The 25,934-nt window shown below is 57.2% G+C and overlaps 1 protein-coding gene across 5 annotated transcripts in view; it reads right to left on the reverse strand.

The window, feature by feature from the left end:
- Positions 1-696: 696 nt before the first annotated feature.
- The window catches only part of MAU2 (MAU2 sister chromatid cohesion factor), a 37,164-nt gene continuing 11,926 nt past the window's right edge, over positions 697-25,934 (reverse strand). The window contains exons 2-19 of one of the 5 annotated variants that reach the window (XM_030820339.1): positions 24,220-24,237; positions 23,768-23,833; positions 22,676-22,771; positions 21,027-21,121; positions 19,559-19,586; positions 19,025-19,180; positions 17,750-17,896; positions 17,571-17,661; positions 16,497-16,600; positions 15,456-15,533; positions 15,011-15,076; positions 13,027-13,113; positions 10,042-10,091; positions 9,752-9,829; positions 9,548-9,659; positions 4,338-4,428; positions 3,392-3,519; positions 697-3,076 (exon numbers count right to left, since the gene is read on the reverse strand). In XM_030820339.1, the coding sequence (XP_030676199.1) occupies positions 3,002-3,076; positions 3,392-3,519; positions 4,338-4,428; positions 9,548-9,659; positions 9,752-9,829; positions 10,042-10,091; positions 13,027-13,113; positions 15,011-15,076; positions 15,456-15,533; positions 16,497-16,600; positions 17,571-17,661; positions 17,750-17,896; positions 19,025-19,180; positions 19,559-19,586; positions 21,027-21,121; positions 22,676-22,771; positions 23,768-23,833; positions 24,220-24,237 (1,566 nt within the window). In that variant the 3' untranslated portion in view covers positions 697-3,001. Of the gene's footprint in view, positions 3,077-3,391; positions 3,520-4,337; positions 4,429-9,542; positions 9,660-9,751; positions 9,830-10,041; positions 10,092-13,003; positions 13,114-15,010; positions 15,077-15,455; positions 15,534-16,496; positions 16,601-17,570; positions 17,662-17,749; positions 17,897-19,024; positions 19,181-19,558; positions 19,587-21,026; positions 21,122-22,675; positions 22,772-23,767; positions 23,834-24,219; positions 24,238-25,934 lie in introns of those variants that run through there. The other 4 variants (XM_030820340.1, XR_004031987.1, XR_004031986.1 and 1 more) reach the window with 4 other exon arrangements.

Raw genomic sequence — 25,934 nt, forward strand, 5'->3', positions numbered from 1 at the left:
CAGAGGAAACAACAAAGACACAGCACGTGGCTCCTGTAAGTCATTTTACTTTCAATATATAGGAAACAAAATCCACAAACAGGAAGCTATGTTCTATGGTTACGTCTTTTAAACAATGTTCTGTATTTACAAATTGTTTTTTTCCCTAAGTAAAAGCACCAGCTGAAAAGTTATAGGCTGCTAAAACTGTTACAATATTACAAACCCATTAAAAGACAATTATGCCAAACATACTTATTAAAAACCTTAATAAAACGAAGAGACAACTGACAACGCAACCAACAAATTGAGCCACCATGCTGGGCTGGGTGGCAGTTCCAATTTCCCTGCCTGTGTTTGATAAACGGGACTGGGAGTGCTTATCCCAGGGAGAGGACCCTTGCCCACCGGCAGGCGACTAGAGGGACAGAGCTGGGGAGAGGCAGCTGTGTCTGAAGGAAACATGGCAGCCTCACTTCCTGCTGTAGGTGGCCTCCTGGTCAGACCCCCTCAACCCACAGGACAAGGGCAGAGGCATACAGGCGGGTCTGGCCAGTTTTCAGCTGTTCATCTGTTAACAGAATGCCTTTCTGCGACCTTGTCCTCATCCACCGAAGGGTCTGGAGTTTTTGTTTTCTCCTAGACACTTAACTACAGGACACTGTGTGATGTGTCCTCAGGGACTTGCTGTCTGCTTTCCATTGTTTTATTTATTTATTTTTTTTGAGACAAAGTCTCACCGTCACCCAGGCTGGAGTGCAGTGGTGCGATCATGCTCACTGCAGCCTCAATCTCCTGGGCTCAAGTGATCCTCCTGCCTCAGCCTCCCAGTTAGCTGGGACTACAGGCATGTGCCACCGTGTCTGTCCTCTATTCTTGCAATTGAATGAGACGCTATGAGGCACTGAGCGACCCACAGGAAAGTACTTATCAAAATCTTTGTGTCATGAGAAGATGCGGCTGTGGAAGGAGGTTCAAAGCTTGCACACACGCACACACACACACATGCACATGATTTGGCTTCCATAAAGCTCGAGTAGAACATTAAATATCGAGTACTGAGTTTTTAATTGTAAACTTAAGATCTCATCCTTAACTTTACATACACATAGATAACGGGGTGGTCATGAAAAGCACTTTAACATCAGGACAGATGTTAAGTTCTGAGGTTCTGTTTTCAACTGCTCTACATACAAAATGCCCTACAAGCAAAGAAAGGCTTAAATAAATAGATGGGGACGAACATGATGCACGCCGTGGTGACATGAGTGGTGTGCAGAGGTCGGACAGTGCGGGACCCAGGCAGGCAGGAGCACATTGTGGAGACACAAGTGGTGGCATCTCAGGGATGTAGGGGAGGACGTGGGGGGCTCCTTCAAGGTGGAGCTAGCAAAGGCCATGGCTTGGGAAGAAGACAGGACAGGGACAGTTTGTGGGCCAGTGCCACACGCTCTCCTATTGGCTTCACGGGCCTGGGGGCAGCCCTGGGTAGCACAGGACAGGGCCAGGCTGTCCCCATGGAGACCCAGAGATGGCAGTGGTCCTCTTAGGACAAACCCTCACCAGCCCTGCCCTCTGACCAGCCTGTCACTGGTGCTGATGTCAGGTGGTGGCCAGTGAGGAAGGGGGTTATTGACAGCCCTGCCTGTGGCTAAGGCACACCCAGCCTGGGAGCCCTGAGCAGCTGACCTGAGCAATCCAACGTCCCTTTAGTCACAGACGCCGAAGCTCCCAGAGGCAGCTCCACCGAGCGAGGGTGACAAGACCTAAAACCACCATCTACCGTGCTGAGCAGGACCCCCACCCCCTGCAGCAGGGAGAGGCTCCTGGGCCCCAGAAGCTGGAGGGGGTGATGTCTTGAGCCCTGACATCTGCTGCTATCTTGACCCCCAACCACACCCCCAACTCGGAATGCCACACTGTGACCACTGGGGCACCTCCTGATTATCCAAGAAAAGTGGATAAAACCAAATGCTGCTGTCTGGGCCCAGCGGAGGCTCCCTGGGGCCCGGCTAGGGTGCGGGTTTCACACTGTGCCCCAGAGACCCAGCAGGGAAGGCGAGGCACGGGGGGTAGGTGGGGGACCAAGAGGCTGAGCAGGGAAGGCCACAGATCTGCCAGGAAGAAAGTCCCTGGGCTCCAGATCTGGGGGGAGGGGGGCCCATGCCATGCACTCTAAGCTAGCTGAGGAGGTGATCTTAAATTTGGGAGAGGAGCCCACTCCCCTGCTTCCTGCTCCCCAGCAGCCACAAGATGGGGGAAGGTGGCTGGTGCAACAGGAGCCTCAGCTCCCAGCTCCATCTCCACAGATCTTCACCGCACACCCGTGTGCATGCACACGCACACCCGTGTTTACAATCACCTGCACCCCCATGGCAGGATGGCGAGCTCGGTCAAGGTGCAGATGTTTGGAAGCTGAGTTCCTGGGTCCCTGAGGTTTCCTGACCAGAGGCCCCAGGTGCTGCAGGGACCGACGCTGGAGAGAAAGCTGGGAAAAGTGCTGGGATCTGCGCTTCGTCCCGCACGCGGGCCATTACCTCTTCCCTCCAAATTCAGGCCAGAAACTGGCATCCGGGCTCTGGAAATTGCCTTGAGCAGAGGAAACACTCTACTCCCGCTCAGCATCAAGGCCTGGGTGATGGAGAGTCAGGCATGGTGCCCCTGGGGCACCGCCTGCCCAGGCACACAGGATTAGGACCTGCTGGAGGCCTGCACCCTACTCCTGGCCGACGTGACCCAGATGCCAAGGCAGGACTGGCACTGAGGTCCACTCTGAAGGATGGCTCTGGAGAGACAGTGGCTGTGTGCCACCTGTGAGCCTCTGCACTGGGGGTCCTGGTGCGAGGTGGGAACGGCTGCCACTCCTCCTGGGAGGGCAGGGACTGGCCCCACACATTCCCAGGACTTGGAAGCTCTAGAGACAATCAGGAAGGAAGCACGCCTCGGGGGCAGGCTTGAGTGCCGTCTGGGTGGAAGTCGGAGACGCGCAGGCCCTGTGGAGCTGGATGGCCCCATCAAGGCCTCACAGGAGGCTGGCCAGGCTGGTGTTGGGTCCATTCTGAGCTTGGAACTGCACGGGGGGTGGACCATCTGTCCACTGTGGGGAAGAGAGGACATGCGAGTGAGGCACCATGGACTGTTCCCAGGGAAGAAGAGGTTGGAATGCTGCCTTCCTTGGGCTGCTCACACAGCCGGGACTCTGTTCTCCACGCCCCAATCCAATGGGCCCCGAGGAGGCACCTGTGTCCCTTGCTTGGGTGGGGGTGCCCGTGGCCATCTCCTCCATCAAAGGATCTCCTGAGGCTGAGTTAGGGTTTGTTGGACAAAGAGAAATACAGCCAAGGTGCCCCTTCCTCTTGCAGGTGGGGAACCCGCTAGTCCTGATCCCCTCCCCTAACACCCACACCCGTACCGTGATGAGGTTGTGTTCGGGGAGGCTGCAGGCCTCAATGTGGTCCTGGAGCAGCTGCTGCGAGAAGTTCTGGTGCATCTGGGCGGCTTCATGGGCGTCAATGGCGTTCCCACAGGCTTTATTCAGGTCTGAGAGTGGGACATGAGCATGGGGGCCCGTCTTGCCCTGTCAGTGCCCAAGCCCTCCCACTCGGTGCAGATGGAGCCCCAAGGTTAAGTTCCAGCTGCACCGGTGGATCTCTGGGTGCCTGGCACATCACTGGACCTGAGCCCTGTCTTGGGATCACAAAGCCCATGCGCCAGCCGCCCTCATAGGGCAGAACAGGGCTGGCTGGACAGTGAAAGCCCAATGCCAGGCTTCTCGCCAGCCCTCCAGGGAGCCCATGGCCAGCCCTCAGGCAAACAGGTGCTCACTGGGGCAGGACGCCCAATGCCCATCCTAAGGCAGCAGCCCCAGGGAGCCCACTGCACATGGAGCACCCTGTCTCCTGTCACCTCCCTAGGGCCCCAGGCGAGTCTCTGGACCTCAGTTTCGTAATCTGGAAATGAGGGAGCTGCGGTAACAGCACTGATACCCGCTGAGTGCCCGCCCTGCTCCCAGAGCAAGCTGGCCAGCCCTGCCCAATAGGTATGGCTGCTGTCTGCCTTCCCGGGAAGAAGCAAGGCTGAGAGCGCCACGGCTCACAGCCCAAGTCTACCAGATACCATGTCTCAGCCTCTGGGTCCTGTAGAGACTGAACCAGACCCCGAGTCAAGCAGATGCCACAAATGCACCCACTGCCCTCAACCAGGGTCTCCTGAGGAGCACCCCCTACCCATGCTAGAACTGGGGCTGCGGCCCACAGAGGCCTAGTCCGAGCTAAGGCCGAGCAGGACATGCCCAGCAGCCTTGATCTCTGGGGAAGGCCAGGCTGGGGCTGAGGAAGAGGGGTGGCCATTGCACTCACCTCTCAGCAGTGCTGACGACCACAGCTGTACCGACATGTCTGGGATCTTGCTGGCGAGCTGCATGGCGGGCACCACCATGTTGTTACTCTCCTGTCAACCAAGAGCAGCAAGGGGGAGTGAGGAGCCCAGACCCCACTTGCCGAACCCAGCCCAGGTTGGGGTAGGGATAACCTGGAACCCACCTACTGAACCCAGCCCAGGTTGTGACCTCCTTCTGCATCTGGTGAACTCCTATGCTTACCTCAGAACCCATCTCAAATGGCCCTCTCTGAAGTATCACTGAAAAGCAAACTGCCCTCACTTCTGGCTCATGCCCTCACAGGGGCATGGCCAATGGGCAACTTTGGGGGCTTCTACCTTTTCAAGCAGAGAAAAAGCACTGATGGCAGTTAGCCCTAGACCCACAATGGGGGTTGATCAGAAATGCAGATTCGTTTAGGGTTCCAGGTTTCAGGTTCTGAGAGGGGCAGCAGCCCCTCCGGTTTGTCTTCCACAATTGAGTTGGCTCTCATGGGAGGCCCCCGCAGACATGCAGGGGCCCTGGGGGCACCAGCATGCAACAATCCTCCAATCCTGACTCCTGCTTTGTGACTGCACAGGGCCACCCCAGTTGCAGCCCTAGCATCCTCAGGATATAGCAGGAAGAGCTCAGTAAGAGCCATCAGGGCCCAAAAATGCCCATCCCTGTCACTATGGCAAGGGCCTGGAGCCAGCGGACAGGAGCCTGTGCTACACAGGCGACCAGCAGTGCTGGACTGACCCTGTCTGGGCCGAGGACTCAAAACCCGGTAAGCCTGGATGTGGGGTTCAGGTAAGGCCTGGAAAATTCCCTAGATGGTGGCTCCTGGCAGCCCAGGGAGCACCTGGGAAGCCAAGATGGACACATCCCCAAAACCAACTCCTGAGACCTGGCTTTGATGCCACCAGATACTTCTCCAGAGTGTAGAGATGCTCCTCCTGAGACACAAAGCCCAACAACTCTACGCTGCCCTGTAGCTGCACCTTGAAAGTAGAAAGCCAAGGGCCTCTGTCTGAAAGCAGGCTGGGGAAGGAGAGTCCTCCTTCAGCGCTCCTGGGTAGGTTCCCCCAATGCCAGCTTGGGGTACCCCACAGAATCTGGTTTTGAAGACTTGAGTGATCCTGGGGGGTGTCCCGCTCTTGTGGACACTCTAGCCTAACAGGCTCAGGACAGGGCATCCCAAGCTCTTCTGGGCCCCTGGACCCTCACCTGAGCCCATTGTGGCCATTCAGCCGTCTGCTCCGGCACTTGTGCTCTGACTGCTGTGGTGCCTATCTCTGTGGCAGCCCCTGCCTGGCCAACCTTGCCGTGCCTGCACCAACACCATCCCGGCCCCCAAGGCTGCCACCTTCCTGGATGTCCCCAGCCTGACCTCACAGGACTGGCTTGGCTGTGTCTGGCTGTGTCTCCCCGAGATCTGGAGTCACTTAAGGCCAGGACCTTGGTCTGAGAGTTCTTGGGAGCCGCCTGTCACCCAACAAGGGCCCAGGGACACAGGGAGCAGAGGGGGATTCCCAAACGAGCTCTGTAAGATGCCCCCACAACACCTAAAACATGGGCCAGGAGCGGCAGTGAACCAGCTGCTCAAGCCTCCTTGCCCTGCTCCAGGCGGCTTCCAGGGGTTTCTACACAAATCAGAGCCAGTGAGGTCTGGGTTCCAGTCCTGATTCTGCGGTCTGGGGCTGTGTGACTTTAACCTCCCCATCTGACATACCCCTAGGCCACCTGCACTGTCCAGTGGGGATGTACAGCCCTCACTGTGCTCAGAGGCTGAGGGCAGGGTGATAGCACATTCTAGCAGGAGCCAGCTACAGGTTTTGACAGGGTGGTGGCAACCCCAGTGCTGAGGCCAAGGCCCACTAGGGCCTGAGCTGCAGGGCCCATTCGCTGGCCTCTGCAAAGGCTTACCACACAGTTGTGTGTCTGTGTGTTGCAGTGGTGGGGGAGGGGGGTGGGCACCATGTTTGTTAACAGCATCCACGCTGAGGGAGCCCTCCGATCACGTGAAACTTTACAGGCCAAGACACATATCCCGCTTTATCTGTCCTGTGGAAATGGCTACAGTGAGAATGGTTAAACTACAGAGTAGATGCGGCTTCAAAACACTCATTGCCATTAAGAAAAAAAAAAGCTTCCAATACAATGGTGTGGAGAAAGGCAAATATAAAATTACCCAGTGGCTCGTGTCTGTAATCCCAGCCCTTTGGGAGGCCAAAGTGGGCAGATCACCTGAGGTCAGGAGTCTGAGACAAGCCTGGCCAACATGGCGAAACCCCATCTCTACTAAAAATACAAAAATAAGCCAGGTGTGGTGGTGCGTGACTGTAATCCCAGCTACTCGGGAGGCTGAGGCAGGAGAATCCGTGGAACCTGGGAGGTAGAGGTTGCAGTGAGCCGAGATCACACCACTACACTCCAGCCTGGGCAAGAGAGCAAGACTCCGTCTCAAAAAAAAAAAAAAAAAAAAAAAAAAAGTTACCAAACAGGCTGACAAGCAAAACCTCCGTGTGGGAGGCGTGAGCAGTGGGAAGGGATGGATAACAGAGACATGCAATTTTTTTCTGTTTTGCTTCTCAGCCTTTTAATTATGAACATGTCATATTTTATAATCTAGAAAAATAACAATTTTTTTTTTTGAGAGGGATCTCACTGTGTTGTCCAGGCTGGAGTGCAGTAACGTGATCACAGCTCACTGCAGCCTCAACCTCCTGGGCTCAAGTGATCCTCCCACCTCAGCCTCCCAATTAGCTGGGACCACAAGCATGAGTCCACACACCCGGCTAATTTTTTTATTTGGTTTTTGTAGAGATGGGATCTCACTATGTTGGTCAGGCTGATACTGAATTCCTGCGCTCAAATGATCCTTCCACCTCTGCCTCCCAAAGTGTTGGGATTACAGGCCTGAGCCACTGTGCCTGGCTGGAAAATTTTTTTTTTTTTTTTGAGACAGAGTCTCGCTGTCGCCTAGGCTGGAGTGCAGTGGCGCGATCTTGGCTCACTGCAGGCTCCGCCCCCTGGGGTTCACGCCATTCTCCTGCCTCAGCCTCCCGAGTAGCTGGGACTACAGGCGCCCGCCATCTTGCCTGGCTAATTTTTTGTATTTTTAGTAGAGACAGGGTTTCACTGTGTTGGCCAGGATGGTCTTGATCTCCTGACCTCGTGATCCACCCGCCTCGGCCTCCCAAAGTGCTGGGATTACAGGCGTGAGCCACCGCGCCTAGCCATTTTTTTTTTTTTTTTTTTTTTAAGAGAGAGCATCTCTAGGGCCAGGCACAGTGGGTCATGCTGTAATCTAGCACTTTGGGAGGCTGAAGTGGGTAGATCACTTGAGCTCAGGAGTTCAAGACCAGTCTGGGTAACATGGAGACCCGGTCTCTACCAAAAATAAAAAAATTAGCTGAGCATGGTAGCACACACCTGTGGCCCCAGCTACTTGAGAGGCTGAGGTGGGAGGTTGCCACGAGCTGAGCTGAGATCGTGCCACTGCACTCCAACTTGGGTGACGGAGTGGGACCTGGCCTCAAAAAATAAAATAAAATAAAATAAAAAAAGAGGGTCTCACTAGGTTGCCCAGGCTGGTAGTCTTGAACTCCTGGCATCAAGGGATTCTCCCCCATCTGCCTCCCAAAGTGATACAAGCAATGAGCCACTGTGCCTGGCCAAAAATATCTTTTTTTTTTTTTTTTTTTTGAGACAGAGTCTTGCTCTGTCTCCCAGGCTGGAGTGCAGTGGTGGGATCTCGGCTCACTGCAAGCTCCGCCTTCCCGGTTTATGCCATTCTCCTGCCTCAGCCTCCCAAATAGGTGGGACTACAGGCGCCCACCACCACTACAGGGACTACACCACCACCACTACAGGCACCCTCCCAAATAGCTGGGATTACATGCCCGGCTAATTTTTTGTATTTTTAGTAGAGACGGGGTTTCACTGTGTCAGCCAGGATGGTCTTGATCTCCTGACCTCGTGATCCACCCACCTCAGCCTCCCAAAGTGCTGGGATTACAGGCATGAGCCACCACGCCCAGCCTTTTTTTTTTTTTTGAGATGGAGTCTTGCTCTCACCTAGGCTGGATGGAGTACAATGACACGACCTTGGCTTACTGCAACCTCTCCACCTCCTGGGTTCAAGCAATTCTCCTGTCTCAGCCTCCAGAATAGCTCGGAGTACAGATGTGTGCCACCACACGTGGCTAATTTTTGTATTTTCAGTACAGATGAGGTTTCACCATGTTGACCAGGCTGGTCTTGAACTCTTGACCTCAGGTGATCTGCCCACCTCAGCCTCCCAAAGTGCTGGGATTATAGGCATGAGCCACCATGCCTGGCACAAAAATATCTTTTTTTTTTCTGAGACAGAGTCTCACTCTGTTGCCCAGGCTGGAGTGCAGTGACATGATCTCAGTTCAATGCAACCTCTGCCTCCTGGGTTCAAGTGATTCTCATGCCTCAGCCTCCCGAGTAGCTTGGATTACAGGCGCCCACCACCACGCCCCACTAATTTTTGTATTTTTAATAAGAGACGGGGTTTCACTATGTTGGCTAGGCTGGTCTTGAACTCCTTACCTCAGGTGATCTGCCCGCCTTGGCCTCCCAAAGTGCTGGGATTACAGGCGTGAGCCATTGTGCCTGCCCAAAATATCTTCTTAAAAGAAAAAAAAAAATTCAAGACCTCGTGAGATCAGTGGGTGAGAGTAGGCGAGGAATTGACAGGAAGGACTGAGGCGGCCAGTCCCACTAGAGACCAGCTGATCAATCCCAGGGGCCACTGGTACCCTGGGAGGACACTGTGTGTGCTGGGCAAGGATGATATGTTTGGAAGTCCGGCTGACAGGAGGCACCTCTCTGCCTCTCAGGTGTCAACACATAGCATGGGGTGGCTGTGTCATCCCCAGTAGCTCACGGCAGCTCCTTTGGTTCTGGCTTCAGCTCCCCCGAGCCCTGGGGCTCTGCCTGCCCAATGTCTGAGGCCATACCCATTAGGCCTCCTGCCTGCCCCCACACCCTCTGTGGGTGCCCAGCTCCCCTGGCCCTGCCTGCCCAGGCTGTGGGAGTCAGGGCATCCACCTAGATGTGCTCTTCGAGGGGCATAGGATGAACAGTGCCATGCCACCCCTAGGGTGCTGGCTGGCTCCTGTCCCTCAGCCAAGCCCCACAGGCACCCAAGCGAGGGGCCCAGGCCAGGGCACTCACCCTGTGGTTTCCCAGCACATAGAAGATGTGGCCCAGGAGCACGAGGGAGCAGGCTGTGAGCCGGTTCAGGTCCTCAGCGTTGGACATCTTCAGAGTTTCCCGCAGAAATCGCCTGACAAGGAGAACGCGGACGCTGATGCCTACAGGACCGGGCCTGGGCTACCCTGAGCACGGCCCTCACGCGACCCTCCGCCCCACACTTACTTGGCCTCGTTGTAGCGTCCCTGGAAGAAGGAGAAGAGACCACGCACATAGAAGGCGGCTGCTCGGAGGCAGTGTGAGCTGCAGGGAGAGTGCAGTGTCACACGGGGTGGGGATTTTGAGAAGCAGGTTTACAAAACGGCAGTGGGCAGCTGGGAGCTATTTCTGAGAGCCCCCGCTGCAGACTGCGAGGAGGGGTGTGGGGTGTTAGGGTGCAAGGGGCAGTCGGGGGCCCCAAACGAAGAGCATAGGGAGCTTAGGCCGTGCGTGGAGTGGTGCCTGGAGTGGCTCACCTGACAGGGAAGCTGTGGTCCGGGTTGATCCTCTCCAGCAGACTGTAAAGCTTGGAGGGGGGGAAAGAGCCAGTCAGCATCATTCTGCATCTTCACAGGAGAAAGGTCCCCAAGACACGCTGCAGTGCATGGGGATTTCTCTACACCCCCGTAGGGACTGTGGCCTCCAGGCCGAGCCTGGTGACTGACCAGCAAGAACGGCCTCTGGTGAGAAGGGCCGGGGGCAAGATTTTCATGCCCTCAGCCAGCCCTGCCTGTGCCACCCTGTCCTGTGGTAGGTGACAGGGGCCTGGGCATCCAGAAGGCCTCTGTATGGTCAGAGTGGTGCCGAGGGGCTGGCCTGGCAGTGGGTAGGTTGGCAGGCTGGGGCTCGTGAGCCCTGTGGGCTGTGGGGGTGAGTGGGTGGGATTTCTCTGGAGGTACAGGGACCCCGGGAGGCTCTGATGGGGGCGTGATCTGACTGATAATTTAGATGCCCTCTGGCTGCAGAGGCACAGGAGAGCCAAACTCCTCCTCAACACTGCGAGCCCACATATGGCATCAGATGACCCAGCCAGGGCTGGGCTTTCTTTTTCCTTTGAGACAGGTTCTTGCTCGGTCGCCCAGGCTGGAGTGCAGTGGCTGGATCATGGCTCACTGCAGCCTCAATCTCCCTAGCTCAAGCAATCCTCCTGCCTCAGCCTTTCGAGTAGTTGGGACCACAGGCCTGCACCCCCACAGCCGGTTTTTAAAAATTTTTTTTGTAGAAATGGGGGTCTCCCTATGTTGCCCAGGCTGGTCTTGAACTCCTGACCTCAAGTGATCCTCCTGCCTTGGCTTCCCAAAGTGCTGGGATTACAGGCATGAGCCAAGCACCTGGCCTGAGACACTTTGGAGGTAGACCCCCAGGGTGAAAGAGATACTAGAACTGAGGGACATCCTAGGGCTGAGGGGGATCCCAGGGCTGAGTGGGCATCCCAGGGCTGAGGAGGGGATCCCAGGGCTGAGGGAGATCCTAGGGCTGAGGAGGAGATCCCAGGGCTGAGGAGGAGATCCCAGGGCTGGGGAGGGGATCCCAGGGCTGGGGAGGGGATCCCAGGGCTGGGGAGGGGATCCCAGGGCTGGGGAGGGGATCCCAGGGCTGGGGAGGGGATCCCAGGGCTGAGGAGGGGATCCCAGGGCTGAGGAGGGGATCCCAGAGCTGAGGGGGATCCCAGGGCTGAGGAAGGGATCCCAGGGCTGAGGAGGGGATCTCAGGGCTGAGGAGGGGATCTCAGGGCTGAGGAGGGGATCCCAGGGCTGAGGAGGGGATCCCAGGGCTGAGGAGGGGATCCCAGGGCTGAGGGGGATCCCAGGGCTGAGGAGGGGATCCCAGGGCTGAGGAGGGGATCCCAGGGCTGAGGAGGGGATCCCAGGGCTGAGGAGGGGATCCCAGGGCTGAGGAGGGGATCCCAGGGCTGGGGAGGGGATCCCAGGGCTGAGGAGGGGATCCCAGGGCTGGGGAGGGGATCCCAGGGCTGGGGAGGGGATCCCAGGGCTGAGGGGGATCCCAGGGCTGAGGAGGGGATCCCAGGGCTGAGGAGGGGATCCCAGGGCTGAGGAGGGGATCCCAGGGCTGAGGAGGGGATCCCAGGGCTGAGGAGGGGATCCCAGGGCTGAGGAGGGGATCCCAGAGCTGAGGGGGATCCCAGAGCTGAGGAAGGGATCCCAGGGCTGAGGAGGGGATCCCAGGGCTGAGGAGGGGATCTCAGGGCTGAGGAGGGGATCCCAGGGCTGAGGAGGGGATCCCAGGGCTGAGGAGGGGATCCCAGGGCTGAGGGGGATCCCAGGGCTGAGGAGGGGATCCCAGGGCTGAGGAGGGGATCCCAGGGCTGAGGAGGGGATCCCAGGGCTGAGGAGGGGATCCCAGGGCTGGGGAGGGGATCCCAGGGCTGGGGAGGGGATCCCAGGGCTGGGGAGGGGATCCCAGGGCTGAGGAGGGGATCCCAGGGCTGAGGGGGGGATCCCAGGGCTGAGGGGGGGATCCCAGGGCTGAGGAGGGGATCCCAGGGCTGAGGAGGGGATCCCAGGGCTGAGGAGGGGATCCCAGGGCTGAGGAGGGGATCCCAGGGCTGAGGAGGGGATCCCAGGGCTGAGGAGGGGATCCCAGGGCTGAGGAGGGGATCCCAGGGCTGAGGAGGGGATCCCAGGGCTGAGGAGGGGATCCCAGGGCTGAGGAGGGGATCCCAGGGCTGAGGAGGGGATCCCAGGGCTGAGGAGGGGATCCCAGGGCTGAGGAGGGGATCCCAGGGCTGAGGAGGGGATCCCAGGGCTGAGGAGGGGATCTCAGAGCTGAGGGGGATCCCAGGGCTGAGGAGGGCATCCCGGGGCTGAGGAGGGCATCCCGGGGCTGAGGAGGGCATCCCGGGGCTGAGGAGGGCATCCCGGGGCTGATGGAGGATCCCAGGGCTGAGGAGGGAATCTTGGGGTTGATGGAAGATCCTAGGGCTGAGGGGGATCCCAGGGCTAAGAGGGACAGAAGAGGGAACCTAACTCTTATGCAAGCATTGGCTCAGAAGCCCACGTGAGGGCAACCCTGGGCGTCCCCACCCAACACTGCAGCCAGTTGAGTGCCCCTGACCCTGCAGGGGCATCAGCACAACCTAGGGACAAGGTGCCCTGGCTGCTGCCCCTTAGGACTGAGACTCAACACCTGGCCGACATCCTAGAGCAGACAGCTTGGGCTATAAGACCTTGTCTGTGTGATTCATACAGCTTGGTTTGTTTGTGATAAAGAGAAGTGTTCTGTGGCTATGGGAATGTTTTTGTTCCAGACCTGGCCTCCCCCGGCCACAGCCCGATTCACCTCTGGGTCGCCCAGTGTGCCTGTGTCGGGTGCTGCCCATCCCTCAAAAGGTGAACACCCTGGGGTCTGCTGAGATGTGCTGGTGCCCAGAACAACCCCCTGGTTCCCCAAAAAGAAGAGAACAGAGAGAAAGGATACCGAACATGAAGCATGTCACCTACTACCTCTTGGTGTCTATTTCCTTCCCGTATATACACACTCGCCAGGTTGGTGACGATGAAGGCCCACAGCTCCTGGTGGTTGGTGAGCTGCAATGGGAGGCGGGGACATTAAGGGCCTGGGTCGGGCGCTGTGACCCACGTGGCAGTGTCAGAGCACCCATAATCTCCACGGAGACTACTTTGGAAAAGACTTGTTCTTTTCATTTCAAACACACTTGCCTTGCCTCCTAAGCTCAAGGATAACACAGCTATTACTTCTTCTCATTATAAAACCATTGTCTGTGTTATGGGGCAGTTAGAGAACACAGAAGAGGAAAACCAGCCACCCCAATCCTACCCTCAGAACATGTCGGGTTTTGGTCCATTTTCCGCTGTCTCTCAGGACTGAGACCTGGTGGACCCTTACTCCAGGCCACGGCCAGCAACCCGTGGGACCCAGGTGTCCACTGCCATCAAGGCACATGCTGGTCCTAGGTGGGGGTCACTCTTCATAGGGGGAAGTCGGGAAGAGGGGAGCTGTTGTCCCACAGGGGGCCAGCACAGGCCCCGCTCGAGGTAGGTGATGCTGTGTCAGAGGCCAGAAATGCTGCTGATGACAGGTGGTGGATGGGCCACGGTCCCTGGCTCTTCTTGGGAAATGAGATCATCAAGAGAGGGACCAATCTATGTAGCTTAAGCCCTGCCCAGACCCTGGTTCCCAGTGGGGCTGGGCAAGAGGTGGAGTGAGCCCAGGAAGCAGAGACCCCACCTGCACAGATCCCCTCCTGGCACACACCCAGGAGGCCCAGAGGATCTTCTGAATCAAGCACAGATGCTCTGAGACGCAGCAAGGTTGGGGATGTTTGTTTCAGGGCCACAGGAGGCGTGTGTTTTTGGGGTTAGGGGGGTTGGGATTGCATCCTGGCTCCATCACTCCTGGGTGGGCCATGAAAAAGAGGCTTTCGGCCTCGGGGTGAGGACTCCTTAGGGTACATGGCCTTGGGAACTTTGACACGGAACCAAACCAGTAATAGCAACCACTTGTGGAGAGTGAGACGGAGACGGAGATGGCAGGATGGCAGGGCCATGAGGAGCGTCCTGGCCCTGGTGCAGAGTGAGCCAGGGTCCTGGGAGCGAGGTGAGGAGGTGGAGCAGTGGGTGCTGGGTCGGCCCTTCCCTCCCAAGCATGCTGTCTGCACGTCAGGGCTCCTGTCCATCTCTGAGGCCAGTGGCGGGGGTGGCAGCACCTACAGGCCTGTGGGGTGCCGTGGAGGGGAACCCTGTCCAACAGTCAGGGCGCACACAGGACTCCCTGGTGACCTTGCCCGAGTGGCAGACACAGCAGCCTCTGCTCCCTGACACCGCTCCTCAGGGCCCTTCCTGGCACCACCGGGAAAAAGGTGTCCACAGCCTCCATTTCCTGTGAGGAGGTTGAAGCTGAGGTGGGGACACGATGGTCCAGGCCTGGGCTGGGGCGCTCCGTGAGGATGTGGCACCAGCCTTCTTCCAGGGCCTGGCAGGGCCCCCGTCTGAGGCCAGGAGCCTGGGGTGCTGCTTCACCCTCCCCGGCCCAGCAGGACCAAGAGTCCTCCTCTGCCCAAAGAGCACCTGGGAGATGGCCCAGCTCCACCACTCCCCATGGAAGCCCTGAACCCAGGATGGCTCTGAGTCGTCAGCTGACACTTGAGCCAATCCAGCCTTGGGGGTGGGTGCCACAAAAACTCCCACTCAGGCATGAAAATGGTGTCCCCGGACACGTCGCACCTGTCCCTCACGTCTGCCTTTGGGTCAGCTCAGGAAGCCCCTGGCCCCATAGCTGTCCCTTATCCAGATAAACAGTGCATCACTGCCAAGGCTGGCATGGGCTGACTACTATGCATCGCCTCTGGGGCTGCGGCTTTGCATAGCTGACCTAGCGCGACTGCTGTCCTCATCACAGACCACGCCCGACTCCTTACTCAGAAGTGTGGCCCGCCCTGAGCAGCAAGGAGGGCCGGCACCTTACCCGCAGGGCTGTGGTGAACTGGGCTTCCGCGTTGTCCATGCAGTTGACAGAAACACAGTACAGGCCCTGGAAGAAAGTGGTGTTGTCATCAGGGCCGGCCCCTGGGGAAGGGGCTGAGATCAGAGACACATGCGGTGCGCCCGGGGCCTACACAGCTGCCCTGGAGGAGTATGACAATGGCTCTACCGAGCCAGCTGCAAGGCAGGTAATATGCTCACTGTCCCCACCTTTCAGACCCAAGCCAATGTGGGGTGGGACAAGATGCTCACTGGAAGCATTCCGGATCTTGCCTGGGAAGGTTATATGATTACCTATGGGAACATTCCGGATACTGATTAGGGTGCTGTCAGGGGGTTCTTCACTGGGAATGTTTTGGATCTGGTTAGGTACTTACTTACTGAGAACATTCTGGATTCTCCTGGGGTGCTGTCACAGGGTTACTCACCAGCAATGTATGCAGCTGTGCTGCGTGGTTGGAGAAGAGCCGGGGGGACTGCTGGCACAGCTGGCAGACCTGGGAGATCTGCCGGGAGAGAGTATACCGCCATCACAGGACTGCAACCTGGGACCTGGCGTCTGAGCAGCAATGGAGAGACTCCATAGCTGGTGGGTGAGCCCATGTCCTGTCTGCCCAAACTGGGGTACAAAGCCCGCTGGTGGGTGAGCCCATGTCCTGTCTGCCCAAACTGGGGTACAAAGCCCCAGCAGACACGTCCACCATGAGGGCAAACGGCAGCCCAGATCCCATCGTGGACAGGGACCCTTGTCTGTTACTCGCCTCTTCCACCCTGTCCAACAGGTGTCTCGGTCCTAAAGGACCTCTAGCCTACTGAGGGCCCCCATGCCCTCTCAGGAGGGTGAGTACTGGGGGTAGAGTGTTCCTAATGGCAGGGTGGGGTATAACAATCACCGTCAAGGGACCCCCCCCCCCAAATCCCCAGAGACCATGTGTGCTATCCCCTTGGTGTGCATGCTTTTGGGCCACGGCCCATTAGTTTTTTTGGGGTTTTTTTTTGAGATGGAGTCTTACTCTGTTGCCCAGGTTGGAGTGCAGTAGTGCGATCTCGGCTCACTGCAACCTCTGCCTCCCGGGTTCAAGTGATTCTCCTGCCTCAGCCTCTCAAGTAACTGGGATTACAGGTGTCTGCCACCACGCCCGGCTAATTTTTGTATTTTTAGTAGAGGCGGGGTTTTGCCATGTTGGCCAGGCTGGTCTCAAACTCCTAGCCTCAAGTGATCCACCTGCCTCGGCCTTCCAAAGTGCTGGGATGACAGGCGTGAGCCACTATGCCCGGCCTCCACTGGTTTTTGTATGAGATTCTCTGATCAGTGGTGCCCATGCAGGGCTGTAAAACGCTGGCCGACAGCGAGACAGCAGGATGGGCTGGCCTGCCAGTATGCACTTGGCGAATTCAGTCTCTTGTCCGACACTGCTGAGACCCAACAAACTCCTGGGCCTTCCGGCCCCTCCTGTTTCCAGCCTTACCTCCTGCAGCGCCGTGGCCTTGTGACCCGTGACGAGGCGGCACATGATGATGTGCTCCAGCAGGATCACTTGGAAGGATGACAGGATGGGGCTGCAGTCCAGCACTATGAGCGAGAGTCAGGGGTAAGCATGCAGGGGAGGCCAGAGGAGGCGCCACCCCCAGCCCACCGTGCCCCCTCCTCGTTCCTGTCTCCTGCCACACTGGCCAGGCACCCACCCCGTCATCTCCTCCAGTCCCTACTGCGCCCTCTGAGTGAAGGAGTGTGTCTTGCTGTCCAGGTTGGGAGATGGAGCTGGAGCCAGAGGTTGGTTCCCACAGTGCTCCAAGAGGGGTTAGCTCTCACCCTCATCCTCACCCTGCATGCTCAAGAGCTTGTGGACATGGCAGGTTCTAGAAATGTGGAAATGTGGAAACCACCTTGGATCATGAGACCATGCAGCAGAGCCTCAGGCAGTCGGGTAGGAGGACCTGGGCTGGGCCCCACCTCCCAACAGCCCGAAGCAGCCATCCTCACATAGGAACAAGAGAAGCACAGGGCCTGTCTGGCTTTGGGCTACCTTGGCTCTGATGCCTTCTCCCCCAGCAGCACTCACGACGGAGCAGACAGACAGACTAATGGGCACACTGCACCAGCCAGGGACATCTGCTCTGGGTTTGTGCTAGTCAAAGGTCCCTGGATGGATTAGACACTTGAGCATCTGGAAAGAACTCATAACCTCCAAAGGACATGCTGGTGGTCAGTGAGGGCTGAGTTCTGATCCTGGCCTCATCCCAAGTGTCCCTGTCACAACACTGATAATAATTGGGAAAAGCAGCTACCACCTGTTTCAACTGAGCACGATTGGGCACAAAGGACCTGACCAGTCAGGGAGGTACCCCCGACCCCAGGCCTGTCTGCCCTGCTCCGACGTTGGTCACCAGCATTTACCAACTAGGGGTGACAAGACCCACCAAGCAGGGCGGCTGGGCGCTGCGGTCACACAGGGTCACTGGGCCCTGGTACAGCCAGCATCTGGCCAGGCCGTCCGCCAGGGGGCGCTGTGGCCATGTGGCCAGCCGAGCTCCTGACTTACTCTTGAGCTTCTCCAGCTGCATGAGGGCCTTGTCCGTGTACTTCTGCGCCTTCTCCAGGTAGCCAGCCTGCATGGAGTGCATCACAGTCACCTAGCGACAAGACCAGACAGCAGGGGTTACCAGGGCCCTCTCCCTGCCCCCGCCCCCAGCCCTGGCCTGGGACCTGGTGGGGACGCACCAGGTAGACAAGCACACACATGTGCTCCTTGGGCAGCCAGTGGAAGAGGTCAGCGGGGTTGCTGGGCAGGATCTCATCATCGTGCAGTGTGGAGATGGTCTGGATGCACTGCTGCAGTTGCTTCAGACACGGCTTCACGCTCTTCACCTGTGCAGCATCCACACCCGAGCACCCACCTGAGCCTGGCCTCTCAGGAAGCCAGGCCCAGCCCAGCCACCCCTGCTCCTTCCTCTAGGGAGCACCTGCCTTCCCCTTCTGCCAGGGCCACCTCCTGCAAGATGGACCCGCCCCTGCCGCACTCCCATGAATCAGCCAGGCTTTGGGGGCATGGGGCACAGCCAGGCGGGCAGCTGTGGGACTGAGGCTTGTCCACTGCCCAGTGTTGGGTCCAACACCAAGGCCCAGGAGAGGCCTATCCAGACCCTGCTGAAGCTGCACTTGGTCTTCCTGCAGCCAGACCTGAGAGAGCAGGGGGAGGCTGTGCTCTGCAGGGGTGGGAGGTGGCTTCCTGGCCCAGGAATCGGGCAGGCGCCGTGGTCCATCTCGCCCTGAGGCCCCGAGGGATGTCTCTGCGGCCCTTGCACCCCGAGGGAAGCGTGGCTGCAGTCTGCTCTGTGTCTCTATGCGCCGAGTGCAGTGCTTCATCCAATGGGCAACGATGGGTATGGATGGACGAACTGGGCAACCCTCTTACCAAGCCCTGTGGAGACTTGCCTGTGGCCCACTGCGACAGGGGTGGGTCTGAGGGGCACAGGGCAGTCCCCAGCCCCTGAAGGGCCGAGACTGTCATACAAGCACAGAGAAAAGGAGCTCAAACACCGCCGTTCACCACTCACGGCAGGGTCATGAGTCCAGTCTCGGACACGGCTGAGCACATCAGTCCCTACTCAACCCCACAGCAGGGGGGCCAGACAGACACCACCTGGGCATCTGCTGTGTGCAGGCGCTGCCCCAGCACCTCTGTGGTTTATTCTCATGATTCCCTGAACTGCCGTTGGAATCTCTGAGCGTCCACACACTGAGCGAGTGTATGCAATGTCACACATAGTACTCCCAAAGGGAGGTGGAGTGGCCAGGACAGACCCTGCTCCCAGGTGCCAGCACTCGTGGCAGAGCAGGACAGGAGTGTGTGTATCCGGGACTCGAATGACAGCCCTGCTGTGTGGCAAGGTAAGGCGACGACACAGCTGACCTCACAGCCCAAGACCCATTGGTCTGGGTGCCACCCTTACCCACCGGTCACATCCAACAGCCCACCTGAGAGGCGCCACAAACCTGCCCAGCATCCAGATAGTGGGTGACCTGGAGCACCAGGAAGAAGACACGCAGCGACTCCTTCTGGATGGGGTTCCCCTGCCAGTTCTCCACGATCTGCCCGCAGAGGGTCAGCAGCGGGTGCACCTCCTGCAGCTTTCGCTCCATCAGCAGCAGCTGGGGAGGGAGAGGCGCATGTGTAGGGTACAGGGCTTGCAGGGGCCCTTCCGGGACCAGGAGCACAGGGTCACCTGCCCACCTGCCCTGGGACTGCTGCCACCAACCCAGAAGGCAAGGCCAGCCTGAAACCCCAGCCCAGGCAGCTCCTAACCAGGCTCTTGCCTCAACATGAATCCCATAGGGTGGAGCCTGAGTTTCCCTCCTGAACCCAGCAGGGCCCGGGCCTCACATTCCAGGCTGCTCACTGTGCCTAAGGGTCTGGGCACCTAAGGGGCCATGCCATGGAGAGTGGGTGGGGTCTGAGCAGACTCTGTGGGGGCCCTGCCTCACCTCCACAACACCAGCTGCATCCAGCCATGCCCAGCCTCAACTTACCATCCCCTTGCTGAGGAGGAACAGTGCCCTGCAAAACAAGAGGCAGGGGTCAGGTCCCAGCAGGCCCAGGAGCCTCCTGGGATGACTGTGACTACCCCAAGGCTCACAGGACCTAATATGCCACCTCACGGGACAGTTCAGTGGACAACAGAGAACAGTCCCCATACAAGACTGCTCTGTTTTATCCTATTGTGTCTGTGTTTATTTTTATTTTTATTTATTTGTTTTGAAACGGAGTCTCGCTGTCACCCAGGCTGGAGTGCAGTGGTGCAGTCTCGGCTCACTGCAAGCTGAGCCTCCCAGGTTCACGCCATTCTCCTGCCTCAGCCTCCCGAGTAGCTGGGACTACAGGCGCCCGCCACCACGCCCAGCTAATTTTTTGTATTTTTAGTAGAGACGGGGTTTCACCATTCACAGGATGGTCTCGATCTCCTGACCTTGTGATCTGCCCACCTTGGCCTCCCAAAGTGCTGGGATTACAGGTGTGAGCCACCATGCCCGGCCATGCCCGACTAATTTTTGTATTTTTAGTAGAGACGGGGTTTCACCATGTTGGCCAGGCTGGTCTCAAACTCCTGACCTCAAGTGATCCACCTGCCTCCGCCTCCCAAAGTGCTGGGATTACAGGCGTGAGCCACTGTGCCTGGCCTGTATTTATTTTTCTTACATGGCTTAGACGCACTCATGTGAAAAGCCCAGAAGGTGGCCGGGTGCAATGGCTCATGCCTATAATCCCAGCACTTTGGGAGACCAAGGTGGGCAGATCACTTGAGGTCAGAAATTTGAGACCAGCCTAGGCAACATGTAGAGACCCTATCTCTACAAAAAAAAAAAAAAAAAAAAAAAAAAAATGCGGCAGTGGACACACAGCGTGGGGGCCAGTGGGCAGGCTTGGGTGCCTGAACTTCAGGCTCAAACCTGCGCCTCATGGTGACTAATTTTCTTTTTTTTTTTTTTTTTTTGAGATGGAGTCTCACTCTGTCACCAGGCTGGAGTACAGTGGCACGATCTTGGCTCACTGCAACCTCTGCCTCCCGGGTTCAAGCTATTCTCCTGCCTCAGCCTCCCAAGTACCTGGGATTACAGGCACCCACCACCATGTCCAGCTAATTTTTATATTTTTAGTAGAAACAGGTTTTACCATGTTGGCCAGGATGGGCTCAATCTCTTGACCTCATGATCCTCCCACTTCAGCCTCTCAAAGTGCTGGGATTACAGGCGTGAGCCACTGCACCCGGACCCAATTTTTGTATTTTTTGTGGAGATGGGGTTTCACTATGTTCCCCAGGCTGGTCTTGAACTCCTGGGCTCAAGTGATCCTCCCACCTTGGCCTTCCAAAGTGCTGGGAATATACTGTGAGCTACTGTACTTGGCCTGAAATGCCATTTCTGTTATTTGTCCTGGACCAAGATGGCCAAGCCCCTTCTGTTAACAGAGCGGGAGAGAAGGAGGGGAGTGGGTGCCTACCGTGTGTACTCAGATCCCACCACCCGGGCGTACTCGGCCCCCACACCCAGGAGATCACAGGCCGACACCAGGTCCTTCTCAAGCGTGTGCAGTTGCTAAAAAGGAGAGAGAGCAGTGACCTTTGCTGCCAAACCCATCAGTTTTATGGTACCTGGCCTTCGTGCTTTGTTAGCAAACTCAACCAAACCTTCCCACGTCAATGAAACTGCCTGTGTCAGTTTTGAGCTAAATTAACCAAATTATCTCATCAACGCTAATTGCTTTGGGTACAGAGCTCCAGTTGGCCTGTGGTATATATGTCATCTAAACTGAATGGTGCCTGCAGTGGACACTGTCTAAACTTAATGGAGCATAGAACCAGCAGCCAAGGCTCACGGCACAGATCCCCAAGGCTGTGTGAGCACCTAAGGCTGTTCTGAGTGCTTTGTGGGGTCTGTCTTTAGTGGGGTGTCCCTAGTGTGTTCCAGGGCCGACAAGGAGGGACTCCCTCAGAGGCAAGTGTCAAAGCCTGAACAGGCTGAAAGGGAGGCACATGCCTGGCTTGACCCTGCAAGGCAATACCTGTGGGGCCGTGGTGGAGAGCTCGGCCCTTGGGTGTGCGTGCACATGGTGCCTGCCAACTCTGTGGCCCGGGGGAGGTGACTCACGGCCTGGCCTGCTCCTTTGTCTGCTAATGGGCACAAGTGTGCGTGGGGACATGGAAGGACACATCGTGTGTATGCGGCTTCTCATCAGGCCTGGGTGAGAAGGGCCTCAGGAACTCCTGGCTGCTGGGGGAGCTCTTCCCTGTGGGTGCTTTTCTCAGCCAGACCCTCCTGGGGTGAGGGACTCAGCTGGAGGAACTCCCAACCCAGGGTCCACATACTGCATGGGTGTCATGGGAGGTGGCTAAGTGGTGGCCCAGAGGGCAGGCTGGGTCATGGAAGAGAGAGGCTAGGGGCCGGCCACCCGCCTGAGGGTCCCCAGTGCAGAAGTGTGGGTGGAGCCCAGGACAGGAGAGGTGCCCCACATGGTGGAGCCTGCCGGCCCCTCCACTGCAGCCGGGAAGGCCGAGTTCAGAGTCCCCCAACAACCGAGCACTGTGGAGCTCAGAGACCAGGGCATCACCTATATCTGGGGGGGCCAAAGGGAGCATGAGGAGGAATTGTGCGGATCCCAGGATGAGAGTCCCCATGTGGGAAACAACACTTGACATGGACATTTGTGGCTTGATAAGCAGCCCCTTGGAGTCTCAGTGTAGCTCCTAAAAAAAAAACCCACAGCGGGTCTCTGGCAGGAAATGTTCCTGGGATTTTAATGAGTGCAGGCCAAAGATGAGATGAGAATGGCTGAGAGGGAGGGGAACCCAAAGACACCCAACAAGCAGCAGGCCCGCTGTCAGTGTCGGCCCCAGGGAAGCCCCGCACTCCCACCACTCACCCCTGGGCGTTGCCAAGAGCCAGGCTCAAGCCGGAGATGCTGTCAAGGACGGAGGTTGGAAGGGGCTTGTGCACAGGTTAAGGAAATGTTCCCATGTCCCCACCCACTCCGTGGGCCAGCCCGAGAGGGTCTGCACATCGTAGACTCTGCTGTTCTTTGCACACGGGGCAGGTGTGCCCCAGGGTCATGGTCCCTGCCAGGCACCTTTGTGCCCGGGCCGCGGTACTCACAGCGAGCTGGAAGAGCAGGCGGCAGTGCCAATATGGGGTCTGCTGTGAGATCTGGATCGCCTTCCGCAGCAGCGGCTTTGCTGCATCGACGGAATTCTGAAAGGAAATAGTCACGTTTGGGAATGTAAGAAAAAAAAAAAAACAAGGCGGCAATCAAGCTGGATTCCTTAGCAGCAGCTGTGGTGCCAGAAGGCAGTTCCTGTTCATGCTTACCAAAGGATTTTTTGGGGTTGCCAATTTACTTTATTAAAAGCAAAAAAAGATAGTTTATTAGACTCACTGGCTGGGAAGTTTCTGCATCACTCTTAAAATAACTTCTCATTCAACTGGACTGAAAGTAGTTTCAGTTCAAAATTCTAAACAGTCAAATCAGATGCCAGTTCCCATCTTTCATGTTCTCAGACCAGAGAGAGGCATCGGGGTGTGAAGCACACACATTCCCTGCCACCAAGGCCACCTTACCTGTCATCATTCTGAGGTGGGAGGAAGGCAAATTTTGGCTACAACTGAAATTAGGAACCAGATTAAGAAGAGAAACTGTACAGACTTGTCAGATGAGGAACAGGCTGATCTTTCCAACAGTCTTATGTAGAAAAGGAAGCTGCTGGCCCTCCTTAGCAGGTGGCTACCCACCAAAGCCCTGGGGCTGGGGCATAAGAGGCAGGAAAGTAATCTGAGTGTTAAAAGCCACCGGGCTGGGCACAGTGGTTCCTGTGTATAATTTTGGCACTTTGGGAAGTCGAGGCAGGATTGCTTGAGGCCAGGAGCTTGAGACCAGCCTGGGCGAGACCATCTCTACAACAAATAACAAAATTAGCCAGGCATGGTGGTGCACGCCTATAGTCCCAGCTGCTCAGGAGGCTGAGGTGGGAGGATCACTTGAGCTCAGGAGTTTCAGGCTGCAGTGGGCCGTGATTGTGCCATGCACTCCAGCCTGGGTGACAGAGTGAGACCCTGTCCTCCCACCCCGACCAAAAAACCAAAAAAAGCCAGAGGGATTCCAACTCCCGGAGCCCCAATTTACCAATGTGCCGTCATGTCTTAGCGACACGGAGAGACACTTTGCTTTCAGAAACCTTAATATGTTCTTACCTCTTGACAGTACAATTCAGACAACAGACTTGCTGCTTCAAATTTAACATCTTCGAACTGCGGGATCTAGTGACGTCCAGTTAAGGAAGTACAGACATTGCGAAAAAGGTCGGTTTGAAAGGGCCACAGCTTGGGGCTCCTACTCTGCCAAGGTCTGCAGGGCACACACGTCCCTGCCTGCCCTGAAATTCCAAGTTTTCCTGTTCCTCCAGTGAACCTTGAGCTTGCTGCAGGGCAGGGCTTGGAGCTGGATGCGAGGTACAAAGAGAAGCACAAAGAGGAGCACAGTGCCCAAGGGCAGCAGAAGGCCAGGTGGGGGACGCTCCAGGTGCTCTGTGGGCAGAGCCTCAACTCACAGGGCATGTCGGGAGGTGGGATTCAAGCTTTGACACATTCTTTTTATTTAAGTGGAGAATTCCTTAAAGGGAACCATACCAACACAGAAAGGATACTTGCTGTGATATCAACCACTGAAAGAGAAAGAAAACAAAGATTAATTCTCAGGCAAACACCTGGCATCTGGTTACTGGCTCGCTTTGGGGTTTCCATAGGTTGTCCTGAGAACACAGGCTGCCAGGTATCCAGGTAACAAGGCGACCTGCTTGGCCTGAGAGCGTGGGCTTACTCCCCTCCACTCCAGCCAGGGGAATGGAAGCTATAGAGCCCCAAGTGGGTGCCTGGGCAGGAGGGGACATGCCCTTCTGACATCAGAGGAGGGGCTGGCGCTTGGAGTCAGACCCCACAGGCCCCTGGGTAGAAGCTGCTTCAGAAAGGAACAGAGCTCAGAGGTGACCTGGCCCCAGCAAGGCCCCCATGTGTCACACGGAAGTAGGGCTGGCAGTCAGAGGTCAGACAGAGAGGAAGGACATTCAGCAAAGCATAACAGGAGAAATCAGTTTCAACTGGAGAATGGGTCTTGGGGGGTAAGGTCAGTCCTTCTGAGCAAGAGGCATTTGAAAGATGCTTGGCTATAAACAAAGTCAGTCTCTCAGAGGGGAGGGAGGGGGCTCCAGGAAGGGCCGACACAGGCAGAACTGCGGGATGGCACTGAAGACGCACACCAGGAAGGCAGTTCAGACAACAGGCTCCAACTCAGGGACCGCTGTGCCCTAAAGTTCCATGTTCCAACAGGTTCCCAGGCTAGTCCAGGCCACTGACCACAGCCCATCAGACCACCCAGGGTCCCAAGCAGACGAGCCTAATGCTGTCCCCGGTGACCCGCATGTGCCATACACATTCAGAGCAACCTGCGCCTAACAAGAGCCTTGGTGGTTGCTGGAAGGTGGATCTGGAGCACAGCAGGAGACCCTCACTCATCGCACTCTGTGGGAGGACCGCATGGGGCAGAGCAGCATGTGTGCCAAAATATGGCAAGTGAGGGGCCAGTTCTCCAGGAAAAGGGGGAGCAGGAGGTGCTCCAGGCACTGAAGAGCCCATAAAAAAGGCACAGAGGGCAAGGGAGGTGAGGCTGAAGCCCAATGGTCTCTGCCACTCATGCGGCAACAGTGGCCACTCCTAGCTGAGGGTCAGAATGCCCGGGTGTCACCCCCGGATGCTGACTCAGTCAGGGGTGGAAAATGAAAGCACCTGCCCAGATGGGAGTTTTCAGACCATCCTGGATGCAGCAGAGTATTCACGAAGGGAGCGCGGAGGAGCCAGTGAGGCCTGGAGATCCATGGCTGGGGGCAGCCTTGGGTCTGGAGATCTCTAGGGCAAGGGTGAGCAGCATCTGGGAATGTCACAGGCACTGGGAGAGCACAGAGCTGCATCGAGAGCAGCTACTGCCAAGACACAGAGGGCCAGGAGGACAGCTGTGGGAGACAGCCCAAGCCTCTCACACACACGCACCCACACGCAGGAGCCCAGACCACAGGCCCTCTGCCAGCCCAAGCGTCTGCCTCCTGTGGTCCCCTCTTGTGGCAGGGACAGGAGGGGCTCGGGGTCCTCAGAGTGGCAGGGCCAGCACCTGCCGTCAGAAGTGTGGCCCCAGAGGCGAGGCTCCTCAGCCAGAAGCTGTGTGTGGGGACAGTGGGAACGTGTGTGATGTAACAGAGGAGCAGAAGTTAGGGGCTTTTTTCCACAGAAGCTGCTGCATCCCACTGAGAAGCCGGGTCCAACACGAGAAGCTCTGGAAGGCCACCAACTGGAAGGGATGCCCAATCACAAA

The sequence above is a fragment of the Nomascus leucogenys genome, chromosome 10 (assembly GCF_006542625.1).
Source record: "Nomascus leucogenys isolate Asia chromosome 10, Asia_NLE_v1, whole genome shotgun sequence".
NCBI classification, from domain to species: domain Eukaryota; kingdom Metazoa; phylum Chordata; class Mammalia; order Primates; family Hylobatidae; genus Nomascus; species Nomascus leucogenys.